Below are 18,383 nucleotides of genomic sequence, written 5' to 3'. Positions count from 1 at the left end.
CATGTTTGGAGGAAACCAGGCACCACTCATCTCCAGGCCAGTACCATCCCTACAGGGAAGCATGGTGGTGGCAGCATCATGCTGTGGGGATATTTTTCAGCGGCAGGAACTGGGAGACTAGTCAGGATAGAGGGCAAAATGAATGCAGCAATGTACAGAGACATCCTGGATGAAAACCTGCTCCAGTGCATTCTTGACCTCAGACTGGGGCGATGGTTCATCTTTCAGCAGGACAACGACCCTAAGCACACAGCCAAGATATCAAAGGAGTGGCTTCAGGACAACTCTGTGAATGTCCTTCAGTGGCTCAGCCAGAGCCCAGACTTGAATCCGATTGGATATCTCTGGAGAGATCTGAAAATGGCTGTGCACCATCGCTTCCCATCCAACCTGATGGAGCTTGAGAGGTGCTGTAAAGAGAACTGGGAGAAACTGCCCAAAGATAGGTGTGCCAAGCTTGTGGCATCATATTCAAAAAGACTTGAGGCTGTAATTGCTGCCAAAGGTGCATCAACAAATTATTGAGCAAAGGCTGTGAATACTTATGTACATGTGATTTCTTAGTTTTTTATTTTTAATAAATTTGCAAAAATCTCAAAAAAAAACAACAACTTTTCTTACACTGTCATTATGGGGTAGTGTGTGTAGAATTTTGAGGGGAAAAATAAATGTATTCCATTTTAGAATAAGGCTGTAACAGGACAAAATGTTGAAAAAGTGAAGCACTGTGAATACTTTCCGGATGCACTGTGATCTATATGGGAAACAGTTAATTTACCACCTGTCGGGATCCCGGCAGTCAGGATACTGCCGCCGGAATCCCGACACCAGATGAAATACCGGTGGTCGGAGTCCCGAGCGCCGGCTGGTTACACCTCTTGGGTGGTGGTCCACGCCACCAGCCGGAGAGGAGTAGAACCCTGTGGCATGCCCAAAGTGTGGTGATTGCAGCGAGCCCACGAGGGGACATGCTGCACTCCCTGCCAGGTTCCCGATTTCGGTCTCCTGACTGCCGGGATCCCGACCCCTGGAATCTCGTACTGATCCCATCTATATATATATATTAAAGGCAAAAAAGGAGATTGGCTCTCTGATTGACTCATCACGAAATCTCTTAAACCACAAGGCCTACAATCTTGAAACTTGGCAAGTAGATACTCCTTAGGTCCCAGGTGGTTTTACAAATGTCACTGCCCATCCACGGAAATCACCAATAATGGATGTGTGTATGTATGTATGTATGTATGTATGTATGTATGTATGTGTGTGTGTATTATGTTCCAGCATACCTCCAGAATGCCTGCAGCAATTTACACAAAACTTGGTACACATATGACGTACAATCTGGGAACAAACACTGTGGTGGTAACACACCCCTAGGGGTGAGGCAGCAGCACAGAGTATTTCTGCAGACAGCATAACTCTGGAAAGCCAGGACAAATGTACACAAAACTTGGTACACATATGACTTACAATCTGGGAACGAACACTGTGGGGGTAAGACAACCCTAGCACCCCTAGGGGTGGGACAGCAGCACAGAGTATAACAGGAGACAGCATAACTCTGGAATGGCTGGACCAATTTACACCACACTTGGTACACATATGACTTACAATCTGGGAACAAACAGTGTGGGGGTAACACACCCCTAGCACCACTAGGGGTGTGACAGCAGCACAGAGTATTTCAATAGACAGCATAACTCTGAAATGGCTGGAGCAATTGCCCCAAACTTACTACACATATGACTTACAATCTGGGAACAAACACTGTAGGGGTTACACACCCCTAGCACCGCTAGGGGTGTGTCAGCAGCACAGAAGATTTCAATAGACAGCATAACTCTGGAATCGCTGGAGCAATTTACCCCAAACTTCGTACACATATGACTTACAATCTGGGAACAAACACTGTGGTGGTAAAACACCCCTAGAACCCCTAGGGGGTTGGACAGCAGCACAGAGTATTTCAGTAAACAGCATAACTCCAGAATGCCTGGACCAATTTACACCAAACTTACTACACATATGACTTGCAATCGGGGAACAAACACTGTGCAGGTAAGACACCAATAGCACCCCTAAGGGTGAGGCAGCACAGAGTATTTCCGCAGACAGCATACCTCTGCAATAGCTGGTGCAATTTACACCAAACTTGGTACACATGACTTACAATCTGGGAACAAACGATAACACACCCCTAGCACCCCTAGGGGTGGGCCAGCAGCAGTGGCGTAACTACTGCCCCCGCAGTCCTCGCGGTGGCTTGGGGGCGAGGGGCTGCGGGGGCGCCACTGACTTTGCACAGATTGACATGCGGACGAGCGTCCGCATGTCAATCTGCGGTCTCCTTCCCTCCGCTGCTGTAAGGAGGGACACGGAGCGCACATCGCGCGCCTCTCCTGTGTCCCTCCCTGGCTCTCCCCCGGCCTGTCTAGTAAAGGAAGTGCCGTTCGTGAGCTCTGATTGGCTCACGAACCGGCACTTCCTTTATTAGACCGGCAGGAGAGCCAGGAGGGACGCAGGAGAGGCGCGCTATGCGCTCCGTGTCCCTCCAACACAAAGGGGCGGGGGGTGGGAGCAGGCACTGTGGGGGAAGATCTGGCACTGGGGGCATATACCTGGCACTGTGGGGGAAGATCTGGCACTGGGGGCATATACCTGGCACTGTGGGGGAAGATCTGGCACTGGGGGCATATACCTGGCACTGTGGGGGAAGATCTGGCACTGGGGGCATATACCTGGCACTGTGGGGAAAGATCTGGCACTGGGGGCATATACCTGGCACTGTGGGGGAAGATCTGGCACTGGGGGCGTATACCTGGCACTGGGGGCATATACCTGGCACTGTGGGGGAATATTTGGCACTGGGGGGAGCAGGCACTGAGGGGGCATATGTGGCACTGTGGGGGAATATCTGGCACTGGGGGCATATACCTGGCACTGGGGGCATATACCTGGCACTGTGGGGGAAGATCTGGCACTGGGGGCATATACCTGGCACTGTGGGGGAATATTTGGCACTGGGGGGAGCAGGCACTGAGGGGGCATATGTGGCACTGTGGGGGAATATCTGGCACTGGGGGCATATACCTGGCACTGTGGGGGAATATCTGGCACTGGGGGGAGCAGGCACTGAGGGGGCATATGTGGCACTGTGGGGGAATATTTGGCACTGGGGGGAGCAGGCACTGAGGGGGCATATGTGGCACTGGGGGGGGTATATGTGGCACTGGGGGCATGTACCTGGCACTGTGGGGGAATATCTGGCACTGGAGGCATATACCTGGCACTGTGGGGGAATATCTGGCACTGGGGGCATATGTGGCACTGGGAGCATGGCCCTAGCAACAAGCACTACCCCCTAGCAACGAGCATGACACCCAGTGCATGAAACCCCTGGCAACAAGCATGACACCCAGTGCATGAAACCCCTGGCAACGAGCATGACACCCAGTGCATGAAACCCCTGGCAACGAGTATGACACCCTGAGCATGAAAACCCCTGGCACCGTGCATGGAACCAAGAGTATGAAACCGCTGGCAACGAGCATGACACCCAGTGCATGAAACCTCTGGCAACGAGCATGACACCCTGAGCATGAAAATCCCTGGCACCGTGCATGGAACCAAGAGCATGAAACCCCTGGCAACGAGCAGGTAATTTAAAAGTAATTAGAAGCCTTACTGTAGAACTTAATGTGTAATGGGCATTACGGTGTGTGACATAATGTATCACGGACATTGCGGTGTGTGTCATAATGTGTCAGGCATTTACGGTGTGTTGTATACTATATCACGGGCATTGTGGTATGTGGTATAATGTCTCAGGATCATTGTGGTGTGTGTCATACTGTGTCACAGACATTGTATGTGCTATAATGTATCAGGGGCATTGCAGTGTGTAGCATAATGTATAACGGGCATTGCGATTCCTGTCATAATGTGTCACAGGCATTACGGTGTGTGGCATAATGTGTCGGGGGCATTACAGTGTGTGGATATTGTGTCATGTGCATTATTGTGTGTGGCATAATGGCTAAGGCCATTGCAGTATGTGGAATAATGTATACTGGGCATTACTATAAGGAGGAAAAATGACAAATAATGTAAGGGGCATGAATCAGGATTATTTTTTTTCCAGTGGTGGCTAACGTCTGGGCGTGCAGGTTGCAAAACTGGGGTATAAGGTAGTCTTTTCCTGCAATGCCACGCCCCTTTACGCGAAGCCACGCCCATTTCAACGAAGCCACACACCCTTTTTGTCGGCGCGCGCATATTTGTCCCTTTACCGGTGCTAATTATGGGGGGGGTGCCGAAGGATTTTTTGGCTTGGGGGAGAAAAATTTCTAGTTACGCCACTGGCCAGCAGCACAGACTATATCTGGACATGCATGATATGTCAGTGATGACAGGGCTTCATGTGACAGTGGCAGTGTCATGATGTGAGGAGGGGAATGGAGGTAGCAGGAAGACACACGTTGAGAGTCATATAGTGGGAGGAGCAGGGTCCCCAGCAGCACAGAGTATATTAGGAGATGCATGATATGTTAGGCAGGACAGGGCTGCATGTGACGGGGCAGTGACATGATGTCAGGAGGGGAATGGAGGTAGCATGAACCCACACACTCAGAGTTATATAGTGGAAGTAGCAGGGTCCCCCAGCAGCATAGAGTATATCAGGAGATGCATAACGTGCTGCGCTACATAAGAAACTGTAAAGAAACCACAGACTGAAAGTTGTATAGTGGGAAGACCAATAAGGGTCTGGCAACTACACAAAGTGGGTCAGGGAAGCAAGATAAGCCTATATACTAGATCTCCAACCAACGTCAATTAACAAACATCTATAATTCTAATTTACCATCCTCATCCCGTAGCGAAGCACAGGTATTCAGCTAGTTATTATATATAATCCAAAATATACTGGCAGGTTAATTGGCTTTCAACAAAATTAACCCTAGTGTGAATGTGTGTGTGTGTACATGTGGTAGGGAATATATGGGGTCATTCCGAGTTGTTCGCTCGCTGCCGATTTTCGCAACGGAGCGATTAAGGTGAAAATGCGCATGGTACGCAGTGCGCATGCGCTAAGTATTTTAGCACAAAACTTAGTAGATTTACTCACGTCCGAACGAAGAATTTCCATTGTTGAAGTGATCGTAGTGTGATTGACAGGAAGTGGGTGTTTCTGGGCGGAAACTGACCGTTTTCTGGGAGTGTGCGGAAAAACACAGGCATGCCAGGATAAAACGCGGGAGTGTCTGGAGAAACGGGGGAGTGGCTGGCCGAACGCAGGGCGTGTTTCTGACGTCAAACCAGGAACGAAATGGGCTGAGCTGATCGCAGTGTAGGAGTAAGTCTCGAGCTACTCAGAAACTGCTAAGAATTTTCTAATCGCAATTCTGCTAACTTTTCGTTCGCAATTCTGCTAAGCTAAGATACACTCCCAGAGGGCGGCGGCCTAGCGTGTGCAATGCTGCTAAAATCTGCTAGCGAGCGAACAACTCGGAATGACCCCCATAGGGCCTAATTCAGACCTAACTCAGGGGGTCATTCCGAGTTGATCGCTCGCTAGCAGTTTTTAGCAGTCGTGCAAACGCTAAGCCGCCGCCCACTGAGAGTGTATTTTAGCTTAGCAGAAGTGCGAACGAAAGGATCGCAGAGTGGCTACGAAAAAAATTGTGCAGTTTTAGAGGAGCTCCAGACCTACTCAGCACTTGCGATCTCTTCAGACCATTCAGTTCCGGATTTGACGTCACAAACACGCCCTGCGTTCGGCCGCCATGCCTGCGTTTTTCCTGGCACGCCTGCGTTTTTTTCGAGCATTCCCTGAAAACGGTCAGTTGACACCCAGAAACGCCCCTTTCCTGTCAATCACTCTGCGGCTGACATTACGACTGAAAAGCGTCGCTAGACATGGTGTAAAAATACATTGCCCATTGTGAAAGTACGTTGCGCGTGCGCACTGCGCCGCATACACATACGCAGAAGTGCCGCTCTTTTACTTAATCGCTGCGCTCTGAACTTTTTTTACTAGCGATCAACTCAGAATGACCCCCTCAGTCTCTCTCTGAACATCTTATATCTGCCCTACCTGCACTGCGCATGGTTTTGCCCATTAGAGAACAATTTTGTTTACCAAACAATAGGGGTCATTCCGAGTTGATCGCTCGCTAGCTACTTTTTGCAGCCGTGCAAACGCATAGTTGCCGCCCACTGGGGAGTGTATTTTAGCTTTGCAAGTGTGCGAACGCCTGTGCAGCCGAGCACTACAAAAATAGTTTGTGCAGTTTCTGAGTGGGTCTGAACTTACTCAGCCTCTGCGACCACTTCAGCCTGTCCGGTCCCGGAATTGACGTCAGACACCCACCCTGCAAACGCTTGGACACGCCTGCGTTTCTTCAACCACTCCCTGAAAAGGTCAGTTGACACCCATAAACGCCTTCTTCCTGTCAATCTTCTTGCGATCGGCTGTGCGAATGGATACTTTGTTAAATCCATCGCCCAGCAACAATCCGCTGTGTACCCGTACGACACGCCTGCGCATTGTGGTGCATACGCATGCACAGTAGTGAAATGATCACTGCGCTGCGACAAACGACAGTGTGCAATCAGGTCGGAATGACCCCCATTATTTGTGGATATTTTGCCAAAAACACCTGTTTTCTGGGGTTAGCTGTAACTATTAAGTATCCCCTGAATGTATCACAGAGGGACCACTGCAGATATCTCCTATATAATAGCCCATATCTGTGACTCTGTGCCTGTGTGTATAACGCTGGGCGTGGCTCGGAGCTCTCATTGGGTTAGCAGCAGGTCTATCACACCCAGTCCACAGCTTATTGGGTGAGAAACGCCTTCCCACACAGGTTACATCCAATGGGCGGCTCATCCCTTTGGCTGCTGTGTGTTCCCAGAGCAGGATTAACAATGGGGCTGATGGAGCTGCAACTCCAGGCCCACACCCCAGAATAGGCCCACTGCATCTGCAGCAACATACCCTCCAACAATTTAGACATAAAAATCGTAAAAAATTTGAACAGGGTGGCCACGCCCCTTTTCCTATACTTTCAATGGAAGTTTGGAGAGCCAAAAATCGGTACAGACCATAAAAAAAAGGTACTGTGCCTGCCAAAAAGGTACATTTGGAGGGTATGCCACTGCATCTGCAGCAAGTCTCTGCACTATAGATAGGGAAAATAAAAATCCTCTTACTGCAGCGTCCTTTGACCTACTGCCAGTCCGCCTGCCCCCTCCGGCATCAACAATCCCCACTCCCTAGCCGCGGCGCAGGTGGAACAAAAGCTGCTGCGGCCACTGGCATAGATGTGTATGAAAGCTTTTATAGCCCTCCCTGCACCGCATACTCTCTGAGCCTCAGAGCCTCCTCTGCGCGTGATGTCACAGAAGTGCCTCCCCGCCACAGCCACACCCAGAGCCCCATAGGCCCTGACTCCGCAACACAGCACCTGGGCTGCCGGCCTGGAAGCCCAGAGATGGCTAATGTAACTGATAGAGTGGGTGATATCGCGGAGGGTAATGTCTGGACGCTGAATCAATGTGAAAGGTGACAGTGCTGTGCAGTGCAGTGGGTGTGCACTGTCACTGACACTGCATGGCACTCTCACCTTTTACATTGATTCAGCCAGTCAGTCAGTTCTGCCAGCCAGTCACTATTGTTAGTGCCGGTGTCCCAATGCGCCGCTGCTGGGAGCCTACAGCTCCCAGCAGCCCTTAGCGCTGAAGCATTTCGGCGCTAAGGGCTACTGGGAGCTGTAGTTTATTGAGTGCATCTTCATCTCTGTAATGCGGCTCGTTGGGACACCAGCGCTAACAATAGTGACTGGCTGCTTGTCTGCTGTGCGAGTCTCCGGGAGAGCCAATGCCAAAGGCAGGACAGCAGCTTAGCTGCTTCCAGGAGGAGAAGCATTACCTGCCCCTCCCCCACTTGCAGTACCTCCGGGCCCCCACCCACTGCACCACAGCACCCTCCCTCCCCCCCCCCACCCGCGGCACCCCTGCAAACGCCCCTCCCCCACCTGCAATGGCTTCAGGTCCCCACCCTCACACCCACCCCTCTCCCACCTGCGGCACCACCGCACCAGCCCCTCCCCCACGCAAGGCACCCCTGCAACCGCCCCTCCCCCACCCGCAGGCACCCCCGGACCCCCTCCCTTATACGCGTCTCCCCAGCACCCGCCACTACCCCAACCACAGCACCTACTAGGTGATTCATCAGGCCCTGCGTACGCTGTTCAAGCCATTGCAAGGGGTTACGACCCCTTAACCATCACACACCCTTTGTCCGTGCAATATTTAACCACTCATACAATTAAGATTGGAGGTAATACTCCATATAATAAAAATATTGCACGCCACAAGAGCGTGCAAGTGTTAAGGGGGCATAGCCCCTTTCTACGGTGTAAAGAGCGCCCGTAGGGCGCGATGAATCACCTAGTCTCCAACACCTGCTGCGATCCCTCCATTCCCACCTGCAGGCGCATCCTCAGCTTTCAACGGGGGATGCGATGACGCAAAATGTATCAATTTCCATAATGCAAAGCAATCCCGAAAGCGACCCCGCAGCTACCGGTGGCGGTAGCCCATTGTAGCCTATGGGCTACACACAGCATACCTGGCAGGCAGAGGGTTCCCCCGGAACTTTCCCTGGAAGTGGCCGCTGTGCATGTGCGGGCAGCCGGACCACGCATGTGCAAAAGCCCAAGCATCGGTCACAGCACATTGCAGGGTCGGGCTTGTGGGTTTGCGTTGATATATGTGCCGTCGATGTGATCGTATTCTGCAATGCGATCTTGGGCACTACTATCGCACCCAGATCAAATGCAATCAATGATGATAAGTTAACTAGTCCGAGTTTATTTACCATGATCCGGAAAACCCTTATTATTACAGCTCAAAGTGAATTGTGAAACCGACACAAACCACAGACAATCCTGACCTAATGGGGGCTGCAGTGAGGCATGATTTTATATTTGAGATGTGGTCTCATTTTTGTGTCTGATCAAATTGTCATTTGCTGGAAGAAATTTCATTTCGAAATGGGCTGTTAGTAGTGATGCACAATTCTGCTGTCACTTTGCAAGGAAATAATCGGTACCATGACAACTGTACCGCTATTTTTCATCGTATACCCTCTATCATTTTAGTAAACTGAAATTCCGTTTGTTTGCAGTAGAGTTCAATATAGTTCAGCAGCAGCTATACTACTATAGCTGCAAGGAATCCACCAGCAGCATGCTACAGCAGTCATTAATGTATTCCGCTAGTCCCCGCTAGGTGGCACCCTGCCTACGAATAATGGGAGGCAGCGGCTCAGCATTCTCGGCAGCAGCAGCAGGCAGGCTCCCTACAAGGGAACAGGGTGGGTCTCTGGCATGAGAATAGTGCAGGGGGTGGAAGCATAAAACCAGTCAGGAGTAGTGAAACAAAGCTCAGTCACCTCTCAATTGGATGTGTTATCACAGCTCGGCTGTGGGAGGATATCGCAGGGGAATCGCAGGGAACCAGCTGCAGCTCTTCTCTCTGCACAACTTCTATTGTATTCGGCTCGGAGGGAGGAATAAGTTCACCTCAATGAAGGAGAGACGAACCAGCCAGAAACTATCCAGCAAATCTATCATGGATCCAAACCAGAATGTTAAATGTAAAATCGTGGTGGTGGGAGACAGCCAATGTGGCAAAACCGCTTTATTGCATGTATTTGCCAAGGACTCCTTCCCAGAGGTAAGTCCCTGCACCAAGGTGCCCCTGCCTGGCTTGAATAGTCCCCCAACATTGCGCAGCCTGTGTGCTTGTTTTGGCTCCTATGTGGTTAATAAATCCTCTCCATCACCGAATCTCTCCCTCCCCCACCCTCCCTGTTCTCAGGGGTATATTGTTACTTCTGAGTCCCCTGCTGAATTCTGTCAACTTCAGTAACACAGTAATATAAGTTATACAGGCTTGGATAGATGTGACTGCTGAGCACAGATTGCAAGCTGTGTGGGTCAGAGGGGGACAGTTCCTCCATTGCCTGTCTCTGTCCTGGCTTTCCAGTATGTACTTTCCTATGTATAGGATGCTCATAAACTCATTGAGCCTTTAACATGTGTGTTTTATATAGCTATAGAAACATCCTTTCTCTATATTAAACCTCTGTTGAAGCTCTGATACCTGAAGCTATCTTTAGCCTCATCTTGTGATAACTTTGATATGCTCTGAACAGTCTGACAGATGTAACGTTGCTGCGAGTGATTGTAATTATCTTTTATTTTTTTTTTTTTCCTTCTGTTCAGAATTATGTCCCCACTGTATTTGAAAATTACACTGCCAGTTTTGAAATTGACACCCAGAGGATAGAACTGAGTCTATGGGATACATCTGGTAAGAAAGATGACATTTTAAGCTGAAAAAATATAATCACGTGATGCTGCATTTGTTGGCTGTTATCGATATGTGATATTGAGCATAATTTACTTGATTTTCAAGGTGTTGAACTGTGTATTTAGACTGATGCATTGTGTTGCCCCTTTATAGTCGCTGGGACAGCATGTGTCAGAGTAACAATTTCTTGGGATCCCCAAAAAAGGTGTTTACACTATAAAATGCTGTAGATTTGTAAATGGGGAAACCCAAGCACTGATTCTAGAGCCCCACCTGGAGTCCCGGACATAACCAAACCTCTTATGCAGTCACAATCGTCGCTTCTTGCTTTGCACCAGTCTCCCACCCCCACCCGGCTTTTGTGATGAGTGTCCTCCCCTAGTAGGATCAAATCATTAATTTCACAGCTCCAGTGGGGACAATTGGTTCTATAATCGGGACTCCTCTGTCTTCATCCAATTCTAAATTTCTCTAGTGTCGCGCAGATATTGTTCTAAATAAATTGATGGTGATGCAGCCGGAGTACTGCTTATGGCATCTCTTCAATGACAATGTATCTGATCAATGTACACTGTTCTATAAAATCAATCAGCTATGAGATCGGAAGCAGCTGTCCAGTAACACATAGCTCTATGGAGAGGTAGAGGCTTTTACAGAATATTATTTCCTGTGTTCTTATGATGTAATAGCTGGCCTATACATATGACATGCACATTGCCAGGGAGTAACAGGAGGATGAGATGTGGCATGCTCTGATGTACTGGCTAAAATATTTCCCAGGGATCACCTTTCCTGTGAAATTCTGATTGCGCATGTGATCCTGTTGCCGTTTCACATTTGTATAATTAAACGTCCCAAGACAAAAGCAGCAAGTCCATCGGTGACTTTGACCATACAGTGGCTCTGTAATTTGATTATATAAGTGACTTAACAGGTCCTTGTAATTGTCTTAAATCACAGCCTGGCATTCTATGGGCTGCTAGTGTACGGCTCAGACTAATGATCAAGGCTGCAACAGTATCATAAAGTTATCTGTGTATGCCTGCTGTATTCTACAGCTGTACAGTACAGCAGAATGTGCTGGTGCATTCAGATCAAGCGATGTGATTCTCCTATGGTTACTGTGTTTTCTGTTTTTGTACTTATATAATATACTGTACCTGTTTCAGAAATCTAAATAATGTATTTTTATGAAAATACCAAAGTATTAGAGATGCAAAGGAAATATTTCTTCAGGAAAATTACGATGGCCGTGCAAAATCTGTCTTGTGTGCTGGACAGCCACATCTTTAAGATTTGCCACACATGTGATCAAATGTGATTGTTATCTGTCTGCTAGATGGTTCGGGGGGAGTCTAGAAGCTCCTCTTAGATGGGGCCCACACACCTTTTGTTTCATGCAGGGTAATTCAGTACGCTGTGCAATTGGTGCTACGTACTTCCAAGTCGTGTCTGCCTGTTTAGTGGGTACACGCTTCTTGAGTGTGAGTGCTGTCTGCTCCTTAGTCCCCCTGTGCAACCATTATTCCTAGTGCTTCCCTATATCCTACTCTCCTTCCTCTCCACAGTCTTTGGTTTTATCATTGAGGTTTCATGTTTATATTATATATGTATTGTCCTTATCACTGTATGGCATTATGGACAGCTTGTCGCACCCTAAAATGAAAAAATAATAATCACAGGAGTGCAACATTGAAGGATTTCCTGCATGTCTTTATGAGGTGCAAGGAAACATGAGGGATGTCGTTTGTTCTGAGGTTCCATAAAAATGGTCAGAACATGGCCGCTAATTGAATACCTCCATTAGTTATTTGTTCAGATTGTCACCTTGGTTGTACAGTACTTTGGAATAAACTGGTTTCCCATAAACAAAGCATAACTACATCAACAATAACAAATAGTCATTTAATGATTATAGTGTGTGTGTGTGTGTGTGTGTGTGTGTGTGTGTGTGTGTGTGTCTTTGTATGTATCTGTGCAACTTTTACTTTTTTCCACTCAAATATTCTTGCTTGTCTTGAAATAGCTTATTTTATTATGTTATTCATGCTTATTTGATGTCACCTTCTGAATGAAGCAGGTGTGCTGTATGTGTATATATTACCAGTAAATCCTATGTTTTAATCTGCCTTGCTGTTTTATTCTTTGGCCATGATGCTTTGCAGCGCAGTAACCCCTTTAGCTTCTGCAGATTTGTTCCACACTGTCTGTTGAATGTGGAATGAATGGGGTGGCTCCTATGGAAATATTTGGCATTCCTTAGGTTTCTGGCAGCTGGTCTGCTGACTGTGGAACTAGTGAATTGCTTGGGTAGTGGGACCTGATGTGGGCCATTCAGTGTTCATGTGGAGTATCTACATTCGGCTTTATGCACCCGTATTAACTATTGTTGCGCTGAAGTGCTCCGTTGTTGTATAGCCGCTCCTATGAGCTGGAAACCCATCAATCCTACAGAAACATAAACACTTTTCTTCGCATGGTTCCAACAATCCCTGAGGACTCCCTTCCTAAGCAGAATGCACTGTGATCTCCATAGGTACAAGAAGAGAGATTATGACAAATGGGGGATGACCTTTGCTGACCTGGTAGGCACATTGTAGAAGAGTGGGAGGGAACCTGTGTCCTGCAGTTTCAAGGACATCCTGATTGCCGGTACAGGCCCTGTAAACTGATCTCTGGGGACTGAGGGTGTGGGGAAAATCCTGCTTCCCGGTCCAGGCCCTTGAAAGCTGATCTCAGGCAATGGAACCTAGGGGTGGAAGAGAAATAGGAAACAGGGATTTAACTGCCTTGTGTCCAGACATGTTGCATCTCACACCTGCTGGTTCTGATATATTTGTGCACAATCTCTATCCTTTCATGTGTTTTGTGATAGCTTTGTTTTTTCTATATTATTTTTCCATTCTAGATTATGCTATAAGTTATTTCTTGCATTTTAAGGCAAGCCTCCTTCTGATCTTATTGTAGTTAATCTTCTGCAGAGTCCTGTACATTATTAGAAGGGTGCAGTAGATTTCACTGTGGTTGTTACTCTACTATTCCCCTTTACTGCTCTTTTGTACTTTTTAATCCAGATTGTTTTTTGTTTTTACCCCTGGTATTCATTTTTAATTAAAATTTCATGAATAAAAACTGAACAAGCACAGAGAGTGTGCAACAGTGACACCGAATAAAGCAATAATCATACAAGAATGATTTTATTGAAAATGTTTTGTGTATTTATTGCTTTATTTATTGTCCCAAGAGAGCAGGCTCTTAATTCCAGAGCCTCCATTACATACTGAAAGAAGAGGCAACTATGTAGCTGTACGGAATCAGTATGTCATCTAGGCGGTCAGGAGACCGACGCCGGAACCCGTCAGCCGGAATCCGTCAGCCGGAATCCCAGGAGCGAGTGCAGCGTGTCCCCTCACAGGCTTGCTGCGCTCGCCGCACTACGGGCCCGGTAGCGAGCTTCGATCGCCACAGGGTTATATTTCCCCTCCAGGGGTGACGTGGACCACCACCCAATGGGAAATAGGGGGTTTGTATCGGGATTGCGCGTGCCGACATTTCACCGGCTGTTGGGATTCCGGCATCTGTATCCTGATCGCCGGGATCCAGACAGCCAGGTGATTGCATCCCAGCTATACAGTTATACTTGCCAGGAATGCAGAGTAATACCTCTCCCATTCTGTAAGCTGAATACAGTATTCCAGAGACCTGAAGTGTAAAGGTTACCTATAGAAACCAGCTATACCCCTTTCAGATCTCTAATGCCGGATGTCACCCGGGAATTGGAAACGGGTCCTTCCCGGGTGGGATCCAGCATTGGAGCCTCTGTGCTGGCTTTCCAACCCGGCAATATGCTGGGTCGGTTGCCATAGCGGCGGAGCCAGTAGCGGAGGTGGAAGCGGCGCTGGGAGATGAGCTCATCTCAGCGCCGCCTCTCCCTGTCTAGTAAACGGGTCCCGGGTCGCATCGACCCGGGAATCCATTTACACTGCCACTGACCCGGTATTCAACCCAGGAATAACCCTTCTTATTACTCGGGTTGAATTACCAGGTCAGGCGACCCGGGAATTCTCCAAGGCCCCTTTCACATCGCACACTGACCCGTGTCGACCTGGCAATATGCCGGCTCAATACGGGTTATTTTTGCGATGTGAAAGGGGAATAAGCTTCTAAAGCTGGATACACATTAGATGATTCTTTAGACAATGTGGCCGATTTTGACGGATCGGGAATATAAAATCGTTCACGTTGTTCATCGCGTCTTAAGGTTAGTCGTGCATGCGGCTCAATCTGATGATAACGTGAACGATTTTCAGCAAATCGTGCAGTGTACGCACTACCTGCATGTATACCCAATATATCGTTAATGGCCAAACCATGCACATTTTGGCATCATTATTTTAGTTATTTGTTAAATTGCACAATGTGTACGCACTGTATATGTGTCCGGGAGTTTAAGTGAATTCGTTGATGACATTGCGTTGTTTGCACATCGTCTGATGTGTACCCAGCTATAGTGTCATTTTCTAGCCTGTGCTAGGAAATGATAACTAGAAGCTGATTAGTTTATGGGAAACCTCCACTTTTTCTCGAAGGTTTGATACATCTCCCCATCTGTAAGAAAGTGTACACATGTAACCGATGGTTTACATACAGATTCGATGGTGTGGGGTCTGTGCATGTGTAGAACAGGTATTGCCATATCTGCGGCATTTGGGGGGTGGCCCCCAGCACTATTTCTGAAAATGGGATTTGAAGGCGTGACTGATCCAGGGTCTGAGTCGTTGTGCTCAGACTGACTGGACCGAGGTGTCCCGATCTGGTGGCCAGCCTGAGTAAGCTTCAGCTTATGCAGGCTGACCGCTGCCTACGTACATTGTGAATCGCGACCATTGCTTGCAGTGGTGCTCCAAGGAAGGCGTCCTGAGACGCAGCACTCAGATCTCACTAACGCAAACAGGAGCCGTCTATCTCTTCAAGACTCCTCTTGCTGCATTTCAATTTTAATGACACAGAATTGCGGAGACACTTCTTGCAGCTGTGCAATCCCTTACAATCATGAAATAGGCCTTTTACTGGCATCGATACAAGATCCATAGCTTTATAAAGAAATAAAGTTTCTGGCATAACTAACTAATAGTTAGTGCATCGTTTGTAAGTAACTGAGCTGGTTCTGTGCATATTTGTCCTCTGACCTTCTGTGTAAATGTTGCCTTAGGGATGTGTCAGATGGGAGCTTCCTGCACTTACTACAGAAACCCAGAATTTCCCTTCTCCTTATGCGCAGGAGTACAGGATTTGTATACAGAGGGATTCCACCTTTGCCTTTCACCCCAAAATGAACGTACTAATATACAGTTTAAAAACTATAAATATTACATTTCCTGTACCAACCAAGGTGTGTGTGTGTTTTGTCTTTTGTTGATATTGATATTTCAGGGCCTGGTTTGGTTATGTATGCAGACCCGTTTTTTTACACAGTTGAGCGGTTATTGTCCGTCTGCGCATGCATCTAAGTCGCCGCACTGCACTTGTACTGCGATTGGTCTTGCAAAAGTGGTTGCAGCGAGGATTTTTTCACAAAGTGATTGATAGTTGGGGACAATGATGGGGAATGGTGTTTTGAGACTATTTTGAGGGGGTGTCTCAGGCTGCGACAGCTATCCTGTACACAGCTGCAGTGTCTCTGGCACCTTACTTCCTGCGGCCATGCTGCAAAACCATAGCTACTCAGAAGTTAGATAATTGGCTGATCTGCGACCGGGGTTGCGGCTTTGTACACCGCAACAAAGACTCGCAAAGCCGTCGGTGGGCAGTTCAGTACAAATCCAGATGTCTGCAGCATTTGCATATTATCGCACAGTCCCTGCGTACACATATGCAGCTATGACGGCATCAGAGCGCATCTCTGTATCACACCTCTAATCAGTCTCTGATTCAGATGGATTCTTGGCACCTGTAATTCTCCATTCCCCCGCAGAGAGTGCCTGTATATAATATATATTAGTGGAAGAAAACAATATACAGGAGAATACACCCTTTACTTGGGTCCAGTGACCTCACCGAAGGTTGAGGCACAAATGTCCGCGAAACCTTAGTCATGTAGCTGCCACCCAACATTTCACCAGGAACTATTCTCATCAGTCTTCGTCCAGCCCACAAAGCGGCTGCTTCTACATGTTTCCTTAAACTCAGCAAATCCCTTGGCATAGATAATGCATATTTTCTTCTAAAATTAATAATGCTACTTTATAGTGAAAAGACCCCATCAGCCAGAGCCTTATTAGAGTTTCCAACTTTGTGTGAACTGTTTGCAATTACTGTCATCCAGACCCAACAAGACAAAATCCCTCTCTGATGGCAGATTCCAGACGTGTGTTCTCCTGGTTGTTTGAGAAACCATTTTTTAAACCATTTGTCTTCAAAGGCTCAGTAAACATTTGATTATTCGCCTTCCAATTTCTGTGTGGTGAGTTAGTGAGGCTTTGTACTTTTCATTATTTTTGTGTGTAAAAATCTGATGCAATTTCTCTGTGGAAGGATATTGCGTTTTAATTAAAAATGTTTGCTATCTGCCGTTTGTGCTAAAGCTCTTTTGTGTTTGGGGTGGAAGTTTCTAGAAAAGCATGGAAATGATTAAAAAGATCTGCCAAAAAATGTTAGGCTCCCAGTATATCTGGCTGGCTTCCAGGGCTCCATTGCGCAACCTGCCCCTGCTAGGACATGTCGTGGGCCTCCGTGGAAAGCAGAGGAAGAGGCCTCCGAAAAAATGTTCAGCAGCTGTATATAATGTATAGTCTGCAGTGCTTTGTGTGACATTCCAGGCAAAGAATTTCCGGGTACTATTATAAACTTTACAGTTTGTGTGGCCCTAATGAATACTCTGAATCCCCTGCTCAGAAAGGCTATGTTACAGTACTGCATTATATAGTGTGCAGTGAATATTCCATAAACTCGATTATCAGCTATATATCTTTTATACCTGTGCTTGACTGATCTCTGTAATGAGTATACGTTTGTATTTCTCACACTACAGGACACATTGAGTCACCCGCAGTTTGAGCTGTGCGGTTAGTTCCTGCAAAGCTATTGCCTTACGGAAATGTGATGAACCCACGAACAGCCTCTAGGCAGCTAGTGGTAATAATCATTAGCTGTTGCCTCTGGGTTTGCTGGCAGATCTGAAATAGAATAGCTCCGAGCACTTTACCCGCAGGAGCAGACCGTGCAACGTAACTCGCAATTAAGTGAATCTGCCCCTATGGGGTACATTTTAAAGATAGCAGGCCTAATTCAGATGAGCCTACAAAGCGACTATTGCACGCAAAACGGTCGATGTTTTCTTATTGCACATGCGTCTGAGCTGCAGTGCACACGCGAGTGAATTGCGATGGCGGTTGCACCAAGGAATTAGTCACACAGTGAGTGACAGGAAGATGGCGTTTGGGGGTGGTATTGGGGAGTGGTTGGGTAAACACAGGTGTGTCATGGCCGTTCTGACGTTTTCTGGGCATGCATAAATTAGCAGCTGCAATCTTACTTTCTACTGGCGAGCCCTCTGTGTCCTGGGAGAGCAGCTCAGCTGGCAAGTCTACAGAGGCACTCGGACTCTGTGGCATGACCCAATTTGTGACAATGGTACCGATGTATCGGCAGTTGTACGCCGTGTGATGGAAATGATGCAATAACAGTGGACGTCCCTATGCACAGGTTAGCTTCTGCCCATATTAGCATATAATCGCAATTGTGAATGGCTAAAGATAGCAACAGCAGCCACATCTGAATTAAGCCCAGTGACACCAAATGAAGAAATGTAGTTTTATGAAGTAAGGAAATGGTTACTTTAGCTGCTTTTCCTTCTGCCCATAAAAACATAATGTTCAGAATAAATCTGCTCCTGATATTTTGTTGTGAACTGCCTAAGCTAGAAGCCCTGTTGAGATAACATGGCCAACTCGCTCAACAGCGTACTCTTCCTGATGGTGTCCTGCAGTGATTAATGA

The 18,383-nt window shown here is 47.5% G+C and overlaps 1 protein-coding gene across 1 annotated transcript in view; it reads left to right on the top strand.

The window, feature by feature from the left end:
* The first annotated feature begins 9,394 nt into the window (after positions 1-9,394).
* Positions 9,395-18,383, top strand: part of RND3 (Rho family GTPase 3) — a 33,508-nt gene continuing 24,519 nt past the window's right edge. Inside the window, exons 1-2 of the mRNA XM_063933754.1 lie at positions 9,395-9,747; positions 10,299-10,386. Coding sequence (XP_063789824.1) covers positions 9,475-9,747; positions 10,299-10,386 — 361 coding nt within the window. The 5' untranslated portion in view covers positions 9,395-9,474. The remainder of the gene's footprint in view (positions 9,748-10,298; positions 10,387-18,383) is intronic.

This window comes from Pseudophryne corroboree, chromosome 7 (genome assembly GCF_028390025.1).
Source record: "Pseudophryne corroboree isolate aPseCor3 chromosome 7, aPseCor3.hap2, whole genome shotgun sequence".
In the NCBI taxonomy this organism is placed as follows: Eukaryota; Metazoa; Chordata; class Amphibia; order Anura; family Myobatrachidae; genus Pseudophryne; species Pseudophryne corroboree.
The sequence above is the reverse complement of the archived record's forward strand: the minus strand, read 5'-3'. Positions and strand labels throughout refer to the sequence as shown.